Source organism: Procambarus clarkii, chromosome 78, assembly GCF_040958095.1.
Source record: "Procambarus clarkii isolate CNS0578487 chromosome 78, FALCON_Pclarkii_2.0, whole genome shotgun sequence".
Classification (NCBI taxonomy): Eukaryota; Metazoa; Arthropoda; class Malacostraca; order Decapoda; family Cambaridae; genus Procambarus; species Procambarus clarkii.
In genome coordinates this window covers 6,898,856-6,916,347 of record NC_091227.1, presented here as the reverse complement: position 1 = coordinate 6,916,347, position 17,492 = coordinate 6,898,856, and the positions used below count along the sequence as shown (strand labels likewise).

At 37.4% G+C, this 17,492-nt stretch overlaps 1 protein-coding gene across 1 annotated transcript; it reads right to left on the bottom strand.

Moving 5' to 3' along the window:
- Window positions 1-15,551: 15,551 nt before the first annotated feature.
- On the bottom strand, window positions 15,552-16,706 carry LOC123751979 (S-adenosylmethionine synthase-like; the record flags this gene model as incomplete). The annotated part of the gene is made up of 1 exon (XM_045734046.2): window positions 15,552-16,706. A coding segment is annotated over exon 1 (1,155 nt), but the record flags the coding sequence as incomplete, so codon positions are not given.
- Window positions 16,707-17,492: the final 786 nt, after the last annotated feature.

Genomic DNA, 17,492 nt, shown 5'->3' with positions numbered 1-17,492 from the left:
TGAAGATGTTCTAATCTTATTTTTGATGCACAATTTAAGACAGTAGATTTCGGCTGGAAATAAGCAATCTCATCTTGCCAAGATAATCGTTCATCTTCAGAAAAGAAAGATGAACGTGGATAACCATCTATTGGTAGTTCAGGGTGGAATTGAGGTGAAAATTTATTATTTATATGATGTCCCCAGAATGGAACATGTGCAACTGAAAGATCTTGCAACAGAATGTGATCTAAATCAACTTCAATATTTACTAACTTAGGTAGAGAGGATTTCTTTTTCTTTGGGTGTATCATTAACATTATTAAATGTAAAAATGCACCATGAAATAAATCTGTTTGGTTGCCTTCAGGAAATTCTTTGATTATTATGATATATGTACTGTAAAATAGAATAATTAAATAAAATAAAGTTAATATAACCTGATAACAGTTCATATAAAAAAAAGGAGTAACATTAATCCCATACTTAAAACCATATAATAACCATGTACTCCATAGATTAATTTCCACATAAAATAAGTAATCATTAAACATGCTACTAGAAATAAGACATTTGTGTCATCTATAGTACATATACCAATTCCTAAGCAGAAATATATAACCATATATTGAACTTGCTTCCTGCAAACTTCTCTGTTTCTTTCACATATTAGGCAAAAAAGAAGTGCAACAAAATTCACTTCTCTAAGCCCTGAATAATACCAAAAAAGACCACAAAGAACTGTCCACAGGTTAAATATGTGTGTACTATAAACATCATCTAAATACAGTTGAATTTCATATGAAAGTGGTTGCCAAATGAAATCTTCTAACAGCAACATCATGATGATAATGATGATGATGATGGAAGCCAATCAATAAGTCTATTCTTACTTAAACATCCTGTAGACAAAAGAAAAAAATATGATTTAGATTATTTCCACACCATACAACACATACATACATAAATCAGCGATGTTTCTTATATTTATAGACTTCCCCATCTTTATATATATGAAGATCAATAGTTTGAAGAATATCCCCTAAATATTCTAAATTGTTTTCAGATTTTGTTTTAGGAAGGCAGTTTAATCTTTTAAGATTTTGTTTGGGGAGAGAACAGAGAAGAATAGTCTCTAACCAATTTACACATTTAAATTTTTTCATAAGTAAATTATACAAATTATATATAACAATTCTTGTTACTTCATTGACATATTTTACAGTAGGTGATCGATTATATACATTACTTAAATTATCTTTTAGGTCATATATATCGGTATGGGACAGAAGAATGGGTTTAATACATCTTTCATTCAATATAGGTTTTCTAATTAGAGAATAAGGTATTTTTCCTTGTATAATCCAAATAGATTCCATAAGAGCCCATCCTTGATATCGTAACGTATTTTCTAAGAGAATAATGTATAATTTGATAATATGAATTCCTTTTAGGAGTTTGTATAAATAATAACTGAATTGTCTTCGAATAAAATCAAGAATAAATTCACATCGGTAATGATCCCATTTTCCATTTATTATTAAAAACCCAATATTTTGACATATATCTATATATGTGTCAAACATAACTGATATAATATTATTAAATTCACTATCTAACATATCAAACATTGGCAAATAAATATGCTTTATATTATAATTATAAAGATTAATTGAATAATTTAATATATCAATAAAATATTTACCAACTAAAATTTTAACTTGTGAATCAGTAATAACATCTCCCATTATTTTTTTATTTAATAAAAAATCAAATGGTATGGTAAATAAATTTGTTTTTGGTATACGACTACACTCAGGAACAGTACTTACTGTGATTACAGGAACAGATGAACTGGTCTATAAACCCTCATAATTTGCCTGTTTATATACCTTCCATCCCAGGTATACAATAATTACTATCTCTATTATAATCTCATTTGTGTTATTATTATCTTTCCATAAAATATAGTGAGACTAAGACGTGGAGGTAGGGGAAGGGGGATGGGGGTGCATGGCCAGATTCTCGACGTCCTTATTTTTGCAAGCGTCCATGAACACATCATCTTCTTCATCAGTGAAGTGTCGCTACTGCCATCCTTGACCCCGACTCAAAACTTAATTTAACCCCCAAAAAATATAAAAATTGATGTTCTATGATAATGTATAAATACTATAAACCTCATTGAGATGGTAACTAAAATACAAAGTTAGTTGGTATAGTTTGACAACCTGTTGTAACATATCTATATTTATAATATAATAATTAATATATGGTCAGTTTAAATGTACATTTTTTTATATAAAATAGGATGAAATAAAATATTAATATACAGTTATTCCTCATCATTGATATTTGCACATTAAGCACATATTAAATCAAAACTATTAAAACGTGTAAATCTTACCGCTACCATATCACACCAATTGATTTTTTGTTTTAGAGCAAAATATTCATCCTTTAGAGATTTAGAACAATGAAGACAGTAGTGGCGTTCACTTATATTAATTTCATTAAATGTCGCCAATTGTTGTCCAAGAATTGTATTAATATCTTTTTCAAATGAATTATTCAATTCAATTTCCAATACATCAAATTTTAAATTGTTAGTGATTGTTGCAATCATATGATGTTCACAAATTACATCTTTTCCTTTAAATAATCGAACTAATGAAAATGTTGGCATAGTTTGAAATGTTATTAACATATCTGTATAAATGATATAATAATTATAACTTGGATGATATTCACCATTAAAGGTGCATTTTGTTTTTAACCAAAATATAAAATCTGGTGTTCTATGATAAGATAATGCATAGGCACTATAAATCTCACTGTAAGTTAACGGAGGTGGTAACCAACAATTGCATTCACCATCATATTCATGTCGGTCATATAAATTATATATAGAGAGAACATCATCTAGAAATCTTTGAAAACTCCCATCTATTGTAATAACACAAAATTTTTCCATATAAGAATTACAATAATGGTCATAACAGTACATATATATACTTGAAAGAGATGAACAAATAACTAAAACATTGTCTTCACAACTCCTTTCTTGCACCTGACACATTTCAGTACTTACAGGAATTATAAAGTTACGTAGTCCCAAAATACAATACATAATCCAACATAAATCCTGATTCCTCTTACTTACCATTAGTAGATATACACTAATATTTAAATTATAACAGGGTTTATTTTGTTCAGATAAAATGTTTCTAAATTTGATTACTGAAATTACTTTCACTTTTTTTCTCCAGTCTTCCTCCCTATTAATATCAGAAGAATCTGGCATAAGCACCAATACATCAAAAGAAAAAGAAAAAGAATTAAACATAGAAAATGAACAAATAGCATTTTGCGGTAACTGTTGTACAAGTGGTGATTGTGGCTGCGATTCGATAATTAAAAATTGCAAAGATGAATGCCGCTTTACTATCTTCAAAACTATACTGACTATATCCACTCCAGGAACATAATCGACACGTGTAATTTCACCTTGGAACATGATTGATTAGAAGGGCCTGTTCACAATAATATGTTTGTTCTGACGATTGAAGAATTATATTTTCTGTCAGATAGAGTGCAGAATGTACCTTATAATGATTAATATTAGATTGCTGTAAGTTTTGAAAAGAAAAAAGAAAAATAACTGTATATCCATAAAAAATATCCAGAACAGTTGACGTGGGATACATTCGAAGACAAATATTTAACAATTGTAAAATTTCATCTGTATCCCAAGAGAACATTGTCATAGCTGTCACTAAAGACCACACTTTGTTTTTGTTTATCATACCTTTTAAAGGATGATTAACACTCGTCATTGTTTTTAATGTTGATGTAAACATAGGATGATCATTCAATAACTCAAATAGTTCAGAGTCTTTTTTTTCTTGACCCATTTTCGACCAGTTATTCATTTTAGTCTCGATCATCTTTAGAAGGCCTCTCATACAGTATCTTCCATCGGTTATGTTGTATTTGATGTAACATAATTGTTCCACAATATAGGATGCATTGTAAAGAGACAAATTACCATCTTCATTGCTATGTAGAAGTGGACTAGGGAAAAGAGTATATGAATCCCATATTAATCGATGATAAAGAGTGCGGAATTTCATGTATGACGAGTCAAGAATAATATGGCTCCAAATTTTACAAACTCTGGAACAAATAATTAAAAGATGACGATATGGAACAAGTGCAAATATGTTTTCTAATAACACCTGTGGTAGGGACGACATTTTTTGGATTAGAGTTTGCATCAACACCTGTTGTATTGCAGTGTTCAGTAAGCAAAACAGTAAGTAATTTAAGTAGGGTAGTAGTAGTAGTAGTAGTCTTTTTTTTTTTTAATCAGGGACTCAAATCTCTTTTTTTTCAACTATCCATCAGGGTGTTTGTGACTGTTGTCACATCTGCACACGTTCAATGTTGAATATACTATCCAATATCATTGGATACTAACCAGAAAACTAATCAATATCGACATAGTATAGAGTATATAGTATAGTGCTGGATACTGGAAAACAATCCAACATTGAATGACTCATTCAACATTGAATTACTCATTCAATATTGAATGGTATTCCCATATTTAATATAATATCCAATATCACTTAATACTGGAAAACTACTCAACAGGATAAAAACAATAACATATTTGACTTTGGTTGCATAATTACTTTATTTTTTAAAAATATCTGAATTAAAAATCATATAATTAAAAAAAGAGAAAATTAAGAATGAATAATCTACTGTCAACAATTATTATGTTAATAATATTAATTATTTTCCTAACAGTTATAGTAGTCATTAATTCACGGAAAAAATCTAAAAATACTAAAAAACTATATAAAAAGGAAAACAATTACAATTCCATCAGCCATGACACAACACCAGATTCCATTGATCTAATACAAGATGTAGGAGGAGGAGTGGGAGGGGAATTATACAACGCAGAAGTAGTGGGAGGGGAATTACACAACGCAGGAGTAGTGGGAGGGGAATTATACAACGCAGGAGAAGGAGTAGAGTTACATGACGCAGGGGAAGGAGGAGCAGAAGAATTACAAGACGATGGAGAGGGAGGAGGAGGAGGAGGAGGAAGAGGAAGAGAATTACAAGACACTGGAGAAGGAGGAGTAGGAGGAGAATTACAAGATGCCGGAGAAGGAAGAGGAGGAGGAGGAGGAGAATTACATGATGCCGGAGAAGGAGGAGGAGAATTACATGATGCAGGAGAAGGAAGAGGAGGAGGAGGAGGAGGAGGAGGAGGAGGAGTAGGAGAATTACAAGATGCCGGAGAAGGAGGAGGAGGAGAAGAAGGCGGAGTAGAATTACAAACAAGTGAAAATGAGTCCTCTGGCGTTCCTCACGTCATCAGTCAAATGGAATCCGTCGAACAACCTCATGAATTACTTCAAGAATTATTACAATCCTCCACAGATTCGCCTGAACTTCGAAAATCCCAAATGAAATCCAAACTTATAGAATCATTATTCTCGCCATTTATCGAAGACATAAAAAACTTATAAAGGTCTCTTTATTGTTCCCAAACCACCAATTTCGTATAATCCTAAAACTATTACTGAAACTGATAAGACACTAATTCAACCCTTTAATAAATTCCTTAGTTATTATGATGAAATCCACAACTTTACCAATGGTTATTCTGCATATTACATACCTGGTTGATACCTGGTTGATGGGGTTCTGGGAGTTCTTCTACTCCCCAAGCCCGGCCCGAGGCCAGGCTCGACTTGTGAGAGTTTGGTCCACCAGGCTGTTGCTTGGAGCGGCCCGCAGGCCCACATACCCACCACAGCCCGGTTGGTCCGGCACTCCTTGGAGGAATAAATCTAGTTTCATCTTGAAAATGTCCACGGTTGTTCCGGCAATATTTCTTATGCTTGCTGGGAGGACGTTGAACAACCGCGGACCTCTGATGTTTATACAGTGTTCTCTGATTGTACCTATGGCACCTCTGCTCTTCATTGGTTCTATTCTACATTTTCTTCCATGTCGTTCACTCCAGTATGTTGTTATTTTACTGTGTAGATTTGGTACTTGGCCCTCCAGTATCTTCCAGGTGTATATTATTTGATATCTCTCTCGTCTTCTTTCTAGTGAGTACATTTGGAGGGCTTTGAGACGATCCCAATAATTTAGGTGCTTTATTGCGTCTATGCGTGCCGTATATGTTCAGATTCAGATTCAGATTCAGATGTTTATTCAGGTAAGGTATATACATACAAGTGATGTTACATTAATGGATTGATATATAGATAGATCTAGTACATACAATGCCTAAAGCCACTATTACGCAATGCGTTTCGGGCAAGAAAACATTAATATCTAGAACTTAATACTAATTGAGCATAAAGAATAAAAGATGTTGAGAACAAATACAAATAAAGATAAAAAAAAGGGGAAACATGACTGAACAAGCAGCACAAATACAATAGGTTGACAAACAGTGTTGATTAAAAAAGAAAAAAAAAAGAAGAAAATAACAGACATGGGTTGACAATAGAGGAGTGAGGTAGATTACAGGGAATTTATTAGGTAGTGTTTAGTTTTTATCTTAAACTGGTTGAGAGAGGTACAGTCTTTAACATGGTTGGGAAGGTCATTCCACATTCTGGGCCCCTTGATTTGCAGAGCATTTCTAGTTTGATTAAGACGTACTCTAGGAATATCAAAACTGTATTTATTTCTGGTGTGGTGCTCATGGGTTCTGTTACAACCTACTATGAAGCTTTTAAGATCAGGATTGGCATTATAGTTTAGCGTTTTATATATGTATAATACACATGAGAGAATGTGCAGAGACTTAATATCTAACATATTAAGAGATTTGAGTAGGGGTACCGAGTGATGTCTGGGGCCAGAGTTGGATATTGTTCTAATAGCGGCTTTGTGTTGGGTAATTAGAGGACGTAAGTGATTTTGGGTAGTAGAACCCCAAGCACAAATACCATAGTTGAGATAAGGATAGATAAGGGAGTAATAGAGAGTCACCAGGGCAGGGCGTGGTACATAATATCTGATCTTAGAAAGAATGCCCACAGTTTTTGAAACTTTTTTAGATATATTTAGAATGTGTCCCTGGAAATTCAGCTTGTGGTCAATGAGAATGCCAAGGAATTTGCCATCTAATTTGTTACAAATTTGGGTATTGTTTATTTTGAGATTTATAAGACTAGAGGATTTATTGCCAAACAGAATATAGAAGGTTTTGTCAATGTTAAGGGTGAGTTTGTTGGCAGTTAGCCAAAGATGGACTTTATTTAGCTCAGTATTTACTGTGGCATTTAGAGCAAGAGGGTCAGGACTGGAGTAAATGAAGGTTGTGTCGTCAGCAAATAGAATTGGTTTGAGGTGTTGGGAGGCATTTGGAAGGTCATTAATGTAGATGAGAAAGAGGAGAGGGCCAAGTATGCTGCCCTGAGGAACACCAATGTTGATGGGTAGGGTGGGAGAAATTGTATTATTCACAGAAACATATTGGAGCCTGTCAGTAAGGTAGGACTCGAGGTATTGTAGGGAGTGTCCTCTGACTCCATAATGATGTAATTTAAGAAGAAGGTTATGGTGGTTGACAGTATCAAAAGCTTTACGCAGGTCCACAAATAACCCAACAGGGAACTCCTTTTTATCAAGAGCTGTATGAATCGAGTTAAGCATACTAATAAGTGCATCGTTAGTGCTTTTTTTGGGTCTGAAGCCATATTGGCAAGGGCTAAGTATATTGAGTTTGGCTAGATATGAGTAAAGCTGCTTGTATATAAGTTTTTCAAAAATTTTTGACAAGTTTGGCAGGATTGATATAGGTCTGTAGTTGTTAACATCTGTGGGGTCACCACATTTGTGGACAGGCGTTACTCTCGCTTTTTTTTAGAATATCTGGAAAGGTTTGGAGTTCAAGTGACTTATTGAAGAGCAAAGCAATAGCAGGGGCTAAAGATCTGGAGGCTTTTTTGTAAATTAAAGTTGGTATCTCCTCAAGGGCACCAGACTTGGTTTTAAGGGAAAGGATTATCTCATTGACGTCAGTGGAGTTAATAGGCTTTAGGTACAGAGACTGTGGATAGTTACCTGTAAGATAGTCCTTAATGTCAGTACTGGAAGATGGAATATCATTTGCAAGGGATGAACCAATGGAAGAGAAGAACCTATTAAACTCAATAGCAGAATCAGAGGCTGAAAGCTGACCATCGTTATTAGACAGGAGAGTCGGTTTGTTATTTAAAGATTTCTTTGATCCCAATATTTGTGAAATTGTGCTCCAAGTTTGTTTAATGTTGCTCTTTATTTGAGTAAATTTAACTTCGTAGTAATTAGTTTTGGCTCGTCTAATTATCTTAGATAGCAATAATGAGTAATTCTTTGAGAATTCTTTGGAGACAATTCCTAACCTATACTTCTTCTCAAGGTCGTGTTTTTTGTTAATGGATTTCAGTATTCCCTTTGTAAGCCAAGGATTGTTAAGCCTTTTGCTTGTGACTTGTTTTGTAAGCCTAGGACAGTGGGTGTTATAAAGGCTAAGAGTTGTTTGTAGAAAAGATTGCACTGCTAGGTTGATGTCCCCTATGTTACCTAACTCGGACTCCCAGTTGACATTATCAGCAGCAGTTATAAAATTGTTTATAGCAGTTTCATTGTGCAGCCTAAAGCTTAACTCCCTTGTTTCTAGAGGTGGTTTGCTAATGTTAGTTAAGAGAAATGTGGGGTAGTGGTCTGTAGTGCTATCGGTGATTATACCTGAAGTAAGCGGAGAGGTTATGTTGGTCCAGATGTGATCTAGAGTCGTGGCAGTGCTATCAGTGATTCTAGTAGGTCTAGTGATTAAGGGTATGAGGAGGCAGGAATTCATACAGTTGAGGAAGCTAACAGCAGTAGGGTGTTCTGGCTCGCAGAGGTCAATATTAAAGTCCCCTGCGATAATTAGGTGGTTTTTGTTCAGTCTGTTATCAAGTATTAGATTTCTAAGGTTTGAGTTGAATCCAGACACATCAGTGTTGGGAATTCTATAGACTGCACCCACAGACAGGACAGACTCGGCACCCTTGACTCTGAAGCTGGCGAAGATATACTCCCCATAGCAGTCTCTAGTTCTAATTTCTTTTAAGCATGTTAGTTCTTGGTGGTAGTAAAGAGCAGTGCCACCACCTCTCTGAAGTTGACGACAGTTGTGAATTGCTGAGTAGTTAGGCATGTTAAAGAGTTGAGTAGTATCCTCTTTCAACCATGTTTCAGTAAGTATAATAAAAGAGAATTTGTTGCCAATAGTTTCAATCAAGGCACTAACATCATCGAAGTGTTTACCTAGGGATCTAACGTTCAAATTGATTACAGAGATATTGTGATTATGGGTTAATACATTGTTTACATCATGTGCTGCAAAATATCTGCAATTTAGATCATTAAAGTGATTATTGTCATAGATAGTGGATAAGAGGTTAAGTTCAGGGTCTATACTTGACTGCATAAAAAAAGCTGATTGTAGAATCAGAAATAAGTAGAAAAAAGCTATAAAATAGGGAAAAATATATACACAATACTGTACAAAACAAACACAAAAGGGGCTTACAGGGGGTACAAAGGAGTAAGGGAGTATGGCTAGGCTAGGCAACCTAGGCAATTAATGAGATTAAAGAAAAAACATGTAAACATGGACTATACAAAACACAAGATATGGAAATACAAAACAAAAAATATAAGCAAGACTAAGCAATACAAAAAAACAAAAAACAAATTGAGCAAAAATGAGGTAGATTGCATACGAGTACTCACAGGTACACTGTAAGTAACAATTTGCAATTTGAGATGCAGGCAAAGCCAGGGGTACAATGGAGTAAGGGAGCATGGCAAGGCTAGGCAACCTAGGTAATAAATGAAATCAAAGAAATGTTGAATAATAAACATAGGCAAATTTAAGCTAATGATTAATAACTATAGATAGTTCAGTAATGACTGTATAATTAAAAAGACCTGAAGAACTACTTAATAACTCAATTAAATAATTTCGGTAAATGACTAGGTAAGAGTAAGTTAAAAATTAAGTCAGAAAATGAACCAAGGAGACTTAGGATACCTAGCCCCACTAGTTGACAGGGGGTTAATTAAGTTAATTCATTGAGAGTGATAATATGGTGAGACAAACCACATTGGGAGAGGAAAGTGTTGAGGTTTTCTTCTCTAGTAATAGTAAACATTTTGCCCTCTGCGGTTTTTCTCACTTTTATCAGACCATTCTCTGTATTCCCTCTATTTCAGCAATCTCTCCTGCTTTGAAGGGGGAAGTGAGTACTGAGCAGTACTCAAGACGGGACAACACAAGTGCCTTGAAGAGTACAACCATTGTGCTGGGATCCCTGGATTTGAAAGTTCTCGTAATCCATCCTATCATTTTTCTGGCTGTCGCAATATTTGCTTGGTTATGCTCCTTAAACGTTAGGTCGTCAGACATTATTATTCCCAAATCCTTTACATGCTGTTTTCCTACTATGGGTACATTTGATTGTGTTTTGTACTCTGTATTATGTTTAAGGTCCTCATTTTTACCGTACCTGAGTACCTGGAATTTATCACTGTTAAACATCATGTTATTTTCTGATGCCCAGTCGAAAACTTTATTAATATCAGCTTGAAGTTTTTCAATGTCCTCAGCCGAGGTAATTTTCATACTGATTTTTGTGTCATCTGCAAAGGATGATACGAAGCTGTGACTTGTATTTTTGTCTATATCTGATATGAGAATAAGGAAAAGCAGTGGTGCAAGGACTGTACCCTGAGGTACAGAGCTTTTCACTGCACTTGGACTAGATTTTATATGGTTGACAGTTACTCGCTGAGTCCTGTTTGACAGAAAACTGAGTATCCAGCGTCCTACTTTACCGGTTATTCCCATTGACTTCATTTTGTGTGCTATCACGCCATGGTCACATTTATCGAAAGCCTTTGCGAAGTCCGTGTATATCACATCAGCATTCTGTTTCTCTTCTAATGCCTCAGTGACTTTGTCGTAGTGCTCAAGTAGCTGTGAGAGGCACGATCTTCCCGCTCGAAATCCATGTTGGCCTGGGTTATGAAGGTCATTGGTCTCCATGAAATTGGTGACCTGACTCCTAATCACTCTCTCAAATACTTTTATGATGTGCGATGTTAGTGCAACTGGTCTATAATTTTTTGCCAATGCTTTGCTCCCTCCCTTGTGTAGAGGGGCTATGTCTGCTACTTTAAGTGCATCTGGTATCTCCCCCGTGTCCAAGCTCTTCCTCCACACTATACTGAGTGCCTGTGCTACCGGCACTTTGCATTTCTTTATAAATATTGAATTCCATGAGTCTGGACCTGGGGCCGAGTGCATGGGCATGTTTTCAATTTCTTTTTCAAAATTTAGTGCGCTCGTGTTTATATCAGTTATATTTACAGGGGTTTGAATATCCCGCATAAAGAAATTGTCTGGATCTTCCACCTTCATGTTGTTTATTGGAGTGCTAAACATGTCCTCATACTGCTTTTTTAGGATTTCACTAATTTCTTTGTCATCCTCCGTGTATGAACCTTCACTTGTATGAATAGGTCCAATACTGGCAGTGGTTTTTGCTTTTGATTTCGCATATGAGAAGAAATATTTTGGATTTTTCTTTATTTCCTGAATTGTTTTCTGTTCTAACTGCCTTTCTTCAGTTTCATATGAGTGTTTCAATTTCCGTTCGATTTCTTCAATCTCCCTATTTAAATTATTCCTTCTTTGACGGGAAATTCGTGTCTGCATAAGCAGTTCCGTTATTTTTTTCCTGCGTTTATAGTGTCGTCTGCGTTCTCTTTCTACGTTAGATCTCTTTCTGGTTTTCCTCAAAGGAACATGTTTCAGACAGACTTGATACGCTTCTGAAGTAAGTTTTTCTATTCCTTCTGTAGGACTTGTATTATTTAGAACAGTTCCCCATGGAATGTTTGTAAGTTCCCTGTTTATTATCTCCCAGTCTATCCTTTTATTATTAAAATTGAATTTACTGAATAGCCCCTCTCGCTTTATCAACGTTTTAGGTCTATTCTGAGTATTGATGGTCGTTTGCACTTCAATGAGTTTGTGATCTGAGTATGTGGTATCTGATATCGTAATGTCTCTGATAATGTCTTCATTGTTCGTAAAGACCAGATCTAGAATATTTTCATTTCTCGTTGGCTCCGATATCTGCTGATTGAGGGAAAATTTGTCACAGAATCTAAGTAGTTCTCTAATCTGTGGTTGGTTAGGTCCTGATAGATTTCCTGGTATAATATTATTGTTTGCTATTTTCCACCTGAGACTAGGCAAGTTGAAGTCACCTAGGAAAATAATATCAGGTATCGGGTTCTCCAAATTATCAAGGCTATTCTATATTTTGCTTATCTGTTCTGTGAATTCCTCAGCCGTTGCATCTGGCGGTTTGTATATTAGTATAATCACTAAATTTATTTTCTCTATTTTTAATCCCAGTACCTCTACCACCTCATTTGTAACGTTTAGGAGCTCCGAGCATACAAGGTCTTCCCTAATATACAGACCCACTCCTCCATGTGACCTAATTTTCCTATCACACCTGTATAGGTTATATCCTGGAATCCAGATCTCACTGTCCAACAATTCCCCTGCATGGGTTTCTGTGAAAGCTCCAAATACTGCATTTGACTCCGTGAGGAGGCCATTTATGAACTGTACTTTGTTGTTTGTTCTTGTTTTCAGTCCTTGTATGTTGGCAAAGATGAATGAGGTTACTCTATTAGTGATAGTTTGAATGGGAGACTTTTTCGGCACGTCCATTAATCGTGGACATAATGAGTTTGTTCTGACCAGTAATGATTGTTGTAGGGCAGTTTTCTGTCGTAGTTGTAGTTCCCTTTCGGTGGGTAATTGTATCTGTAATTCTGGAATGCCAGTGGATCTGGCATCCAGTTCCATACACTCTCCATGCTGCTCCTTTTGAATTCTCTGCCGGTCTGGTATAAAAAATTTATAGAGTTTCCTCCAAATTCATTATCCTGCTTGCCACTCTTTATGTAGCGTTCCGTGCCTTTCACGTGAAAGTGTGGGCAGCTAAGGTCATAGCATTTTCTGTCCTCCAGTGAGGTTTGGCACATGTCAGGATGGAAAAACCTACATATTGATCCCAATCGACACTCACCTTTCCTAAGCATATTTAAACATTTTTTGGGATGTTGGTAACTGCATTCTAATCCTTTCTTATTACCAGCATATCTATGTCTGCATATGCCCTTTGCATAAAATTTGCATAAGTCTGTCCTTCTGTTCTGAATTGCTCTATCGAGAACCGTCGTGGTGTCTGTACCTATCGAGCTGTCAGTGCTGTCTGGTACACTTTCTAGTTTACTGTCATCTACATTCTGGCCTATTGAGTCAGAGTTTGCAACTTCCTGAGTTTCAGCCTCATAAATAAACTATATACAAATTCTAATATTGATAGGGGATATTATACAAAAAATCCAATTATATTAATATTTCCATGGAATTTCCATAATTTCACACCTGATATTTATACAGATCGACGTGAAATAAAAGACGTCAAATTAAAGAACAATTTAGATGCATCACGTAAAAAATGTCGAAAGGAAGGAAAACGATTTTACATGAACAAATTGTTGATATCATGTACCCATGCTGCAAGTCAAGATATATTTAATTGTGGATTTTATTCGGACAGTTTCCCAATGAAAGAAAATTCACTACCCCCATTCGTGGTTATGAAACTTGAACTCGAAGACGGTCATAATGAGGTGGAATGTAAAATGTTAGCTAAGAATATTAATTCCTCAGACACATTTGCTAGCATTAAATTTAACATTTATGTGGAAGTCGAGAAAGAAGAACAAACAAAAGAATCACATGGAGGAGGAGAATTACAAAATGCAGGAGAAGGAGTAGGAAAGGTAAAAACTTCACAAACAGTAGAAGGAGGAGGAGGAGGAGGAGGAGGAGGACGAGGAGAACCACAAACAGTTGGAGGAGGAGGAGGAGGAGGAGACCCACAAACAGTTGGAGGAGAAGGAGGAGGAGGAGGAGGAGGAGGAGGAGGAGGAGGAGGACGAGGAGAACCACAAACAGTTGGAGGAGGAGAAGGAGGAGGAGGAGGACGAGGAGTACGAGGAGAACCACAAACAGTTGGAGGAGGAGAAGGAAGAGGAGGAGGAGGAGACCCACAAACAGTTGGAGGAGAAGGAGGAGGAGGAGGAGGAGGAGACCCACAAACAGTTGGAGGAGGAGGAGGAGGACGAGGAGAACCACAAACAGTTGGAGGAGGAGAAGGAGGAGGAGGAGGAGGAGACCCACAAACAGTTGGAGGAGAAGGAGGAGGAGGAGGAGGAGGAGGAGACCCACAAACAGTTGGAGGAGGAGGAGGACGAGGAGAACCACAAACAGTTGGAGGAGGAGAAGGAGGAGGAGGAGGAGGAGGAGGAGGAGGACGAGGAGAACCACAAACAGTTGGAGGGGGAGGAGGAGGAGGAGGAGACCCACAAACAGTTGGAGGAGGAGGAGGAGACTCACAAACAGTTGGAGGAGGAGAAGGAGGAGGAGGAGGAGGAGACCCACAAACAGTTGGAGGAGAAGGAGGAGGAGGAGGAGGAGGAGGAGGACGAGGAGAACTACAAACAGTTGGAGGAGAAGGAGGAGGAGGAGGAGGAGGAGGAGACCCACAAACAGTTGGAGGAGAAGGAGGAGGAGACCCACAAACAGTTGGAGGAGAAGGAGGAGGAGGAGGAGACCCACAAACAGTTGGAGGAGGAGAAGGAGGAGGAGGAGGAGGAGGAGACCCACAAACAGTTGGAGGAGAAGGAGGAGGAGGAGACCCACAAACAGTTGGAGGAGAAGGAGGAGGAGGAGACCCACAAACAGTTGGAGGAGAAGGAGGAGGAGGAGACCCACAAACAGTTGGAGGAGAAGGAGGAGGAGGAGACCCACAAACAGTTGGAGGAGAAGGAGGAGGAGGAGACCCACAAACAGTTGGAGGAGAAGGAGGAGGAGGAGGAGGAGGAGGAGGAGGAGGAGGAGGAGACCCACAAACAGTTGGAGGAGGAGAAGGAGGAGGAGGAGGAGGAGAACCACAAACAGTTGGAGGAGGAGGAGGAGGAGGAGGAGGATCACATAGAACCCCCCACCGAAAAAAAGATAAAAAAAACTGGATTCAGTTTAGTGGAAGAAAACGTATTTATCTTGACCCAGACGCTGGTCTTATAGAGTCATTTTAATTTTATTTACTCTGATATATAAAAGGCCCGGAGATTTTATATACTCTGGTATATAAAACGTCAAAAAAGTATATAAAACTATCAATTGAATATAAAATTAAAGGTTCCCACCAGGCTTCTGTGCTGGCTAGGGTTCAAGTCTCCTGGTGGGGAAGTGTTCTCAAGTTGTATAACTTCACTCTCGTGTTTAGGAGAGTTGTGAATCAAGCATAGACATAGTGTTCTCCCATATTAACAGGGACTTGATGAAAAACGTAAAAATGATAGTCATCTTTAAGAATTATTTGACTCTAAAATTCAGGGATGGTCAACTTCTTGGGCTGCTCCCAAGAGAACTGTTGCTGTCCAAAATGTCCATAACACGACGTATCACTGTAAATTGGTCTCTTTAAGCCCAGCTCCTTGACAATATGTCCTAGTCGTAGATCAAAGTTGTGGTTAACAATCTTCAGAAGCTGTTTTGATGTGTACTGTGAGGTGCCATAGTGGAAGATGCTGATGCTTATGGGGTGCACAACACTAATGGCGTAAGATACCTGAACCAAACAGCGTCTACATAATTTGTTTTTCACCAGTGACTTGGCAACCCATCGGGCGGCATAGGCCACTGAGCGGTCAATCTTTGTGTAATCTTTGCCAGAGAATGCTCCCCCGCCGTGAGCGCCCCACCCACCGTAAGTGTCAACGATGATTTTCCTACCAGTTAGCCCAACGTTACCTTGAGGTCCACCCATGATTAATTCTCCGCAAGGGTTGATGTGGTATTTCGTTTGAGTATCTATATATTTTTCAGGAATAATGACCTTGATGACCTTCTCTATAACCTCGTCACGCAAAGCTTCGACAGTAATTTGTTCCGAGTGCTGTACAGAAGCGACAACAGTGTTCACTCTTTTGGGAATAACAGCTCCTTGATCGAAGGCATACTGGCATGTGACTTGAGTCTTACAGTCAGGTCGCGCCCACCAGAACGTCCCATCTCTTCGCAGCTCTGCAATCTTCTGATTGAGACGGTGTGCCAGCATAATAGTTAAGGGCATGCACTCGTCGGTCTCATCAGTGGCATAACCAAACATCAGTCCCTGGTCCCCTGAACCAGTATTGTCATCACTGCGCCCGATGTGTACACCATTAGCAATCTCCGCACACTTTTGCTCCAGGGCCAGAAGAATATTACAGGTCTTGTAGTCAAAGCCCTTTCGTGAATCATCAAAACCAATTTTCTTAACAATATCACGCACAATTTGTTGATAATTAACTTGGGCCTTGGACGTAATCTCCCCACAGATCAGGATCATACCAGTTTTGGTACACGTTTCACAAGCAACTTTGGCGTCAGGGTCCTGGCTAAGATGGGCATCAAGCACTGCGTCGCTGATCTGATCGCAAATTTTGTCGGGGTGGCCTTCGCCTACGCTCTCACTGGTGAAGAGGAACGTCTCATGATCTCCATCCATGCTCTCAGCACACTATCCTGGGGAACGAAAATGTTACTTCTAAGTACTCTTGAATTTGGGACCAGGTTTCCTTGGCTAGATTTTAACTAAATAAAAATCCGTTATGTAAAGGAATATTATTAAAAACATTGACCTAATTGTGTGAAGAGAGAAAGAGAGAGAGAGAACGCAAACCTGGTCACGTGGAGAGAGAGCAACTGAGCAACTGTAAAGCAAGTGTGCAGCTGCTCTGTCTTATAACAAAACTGTGAGTCAAAAAAGAATATGGATCATTTATTTTATTTTGAAATGATTATAAACCATTAAAAAAAAACCATTATTACTCATTCTAATTGGAAGAGTGAATGTATAATTTGGTAACCTGTAATCCTTAACTCTTTATGAACATAATAATTCCATCTGGTGAAAGGGATAATAATAATATTGTGTTAATAATTATAGAAGTATTTATTAGTCATATATAAAAATGTAATAGAAGGAACAATAAGATTTGAAATTCAATTCATATATTTCCAACCAGTCTCCAAGGTAAACAGCCTCTGTCAAATGGTAGATAAGATACATTATAAATCATCTTTATTATATGTTGTTAACAAAAAGCTGCTGTACGTGTGGACATTTGTATCCAAGATGTTTTTTCTCTATTATTAATTCTCTCCCGCAACCACCACATTCTCTTTTTTGGGGGGTTTCATAATGATTGAGATGACGATGATGTTCCCTAATAATACTTCTAATTTCTAGAAGAGTCTTGGGTATGAAGTATTCAATATGGTCTCCCTCAGC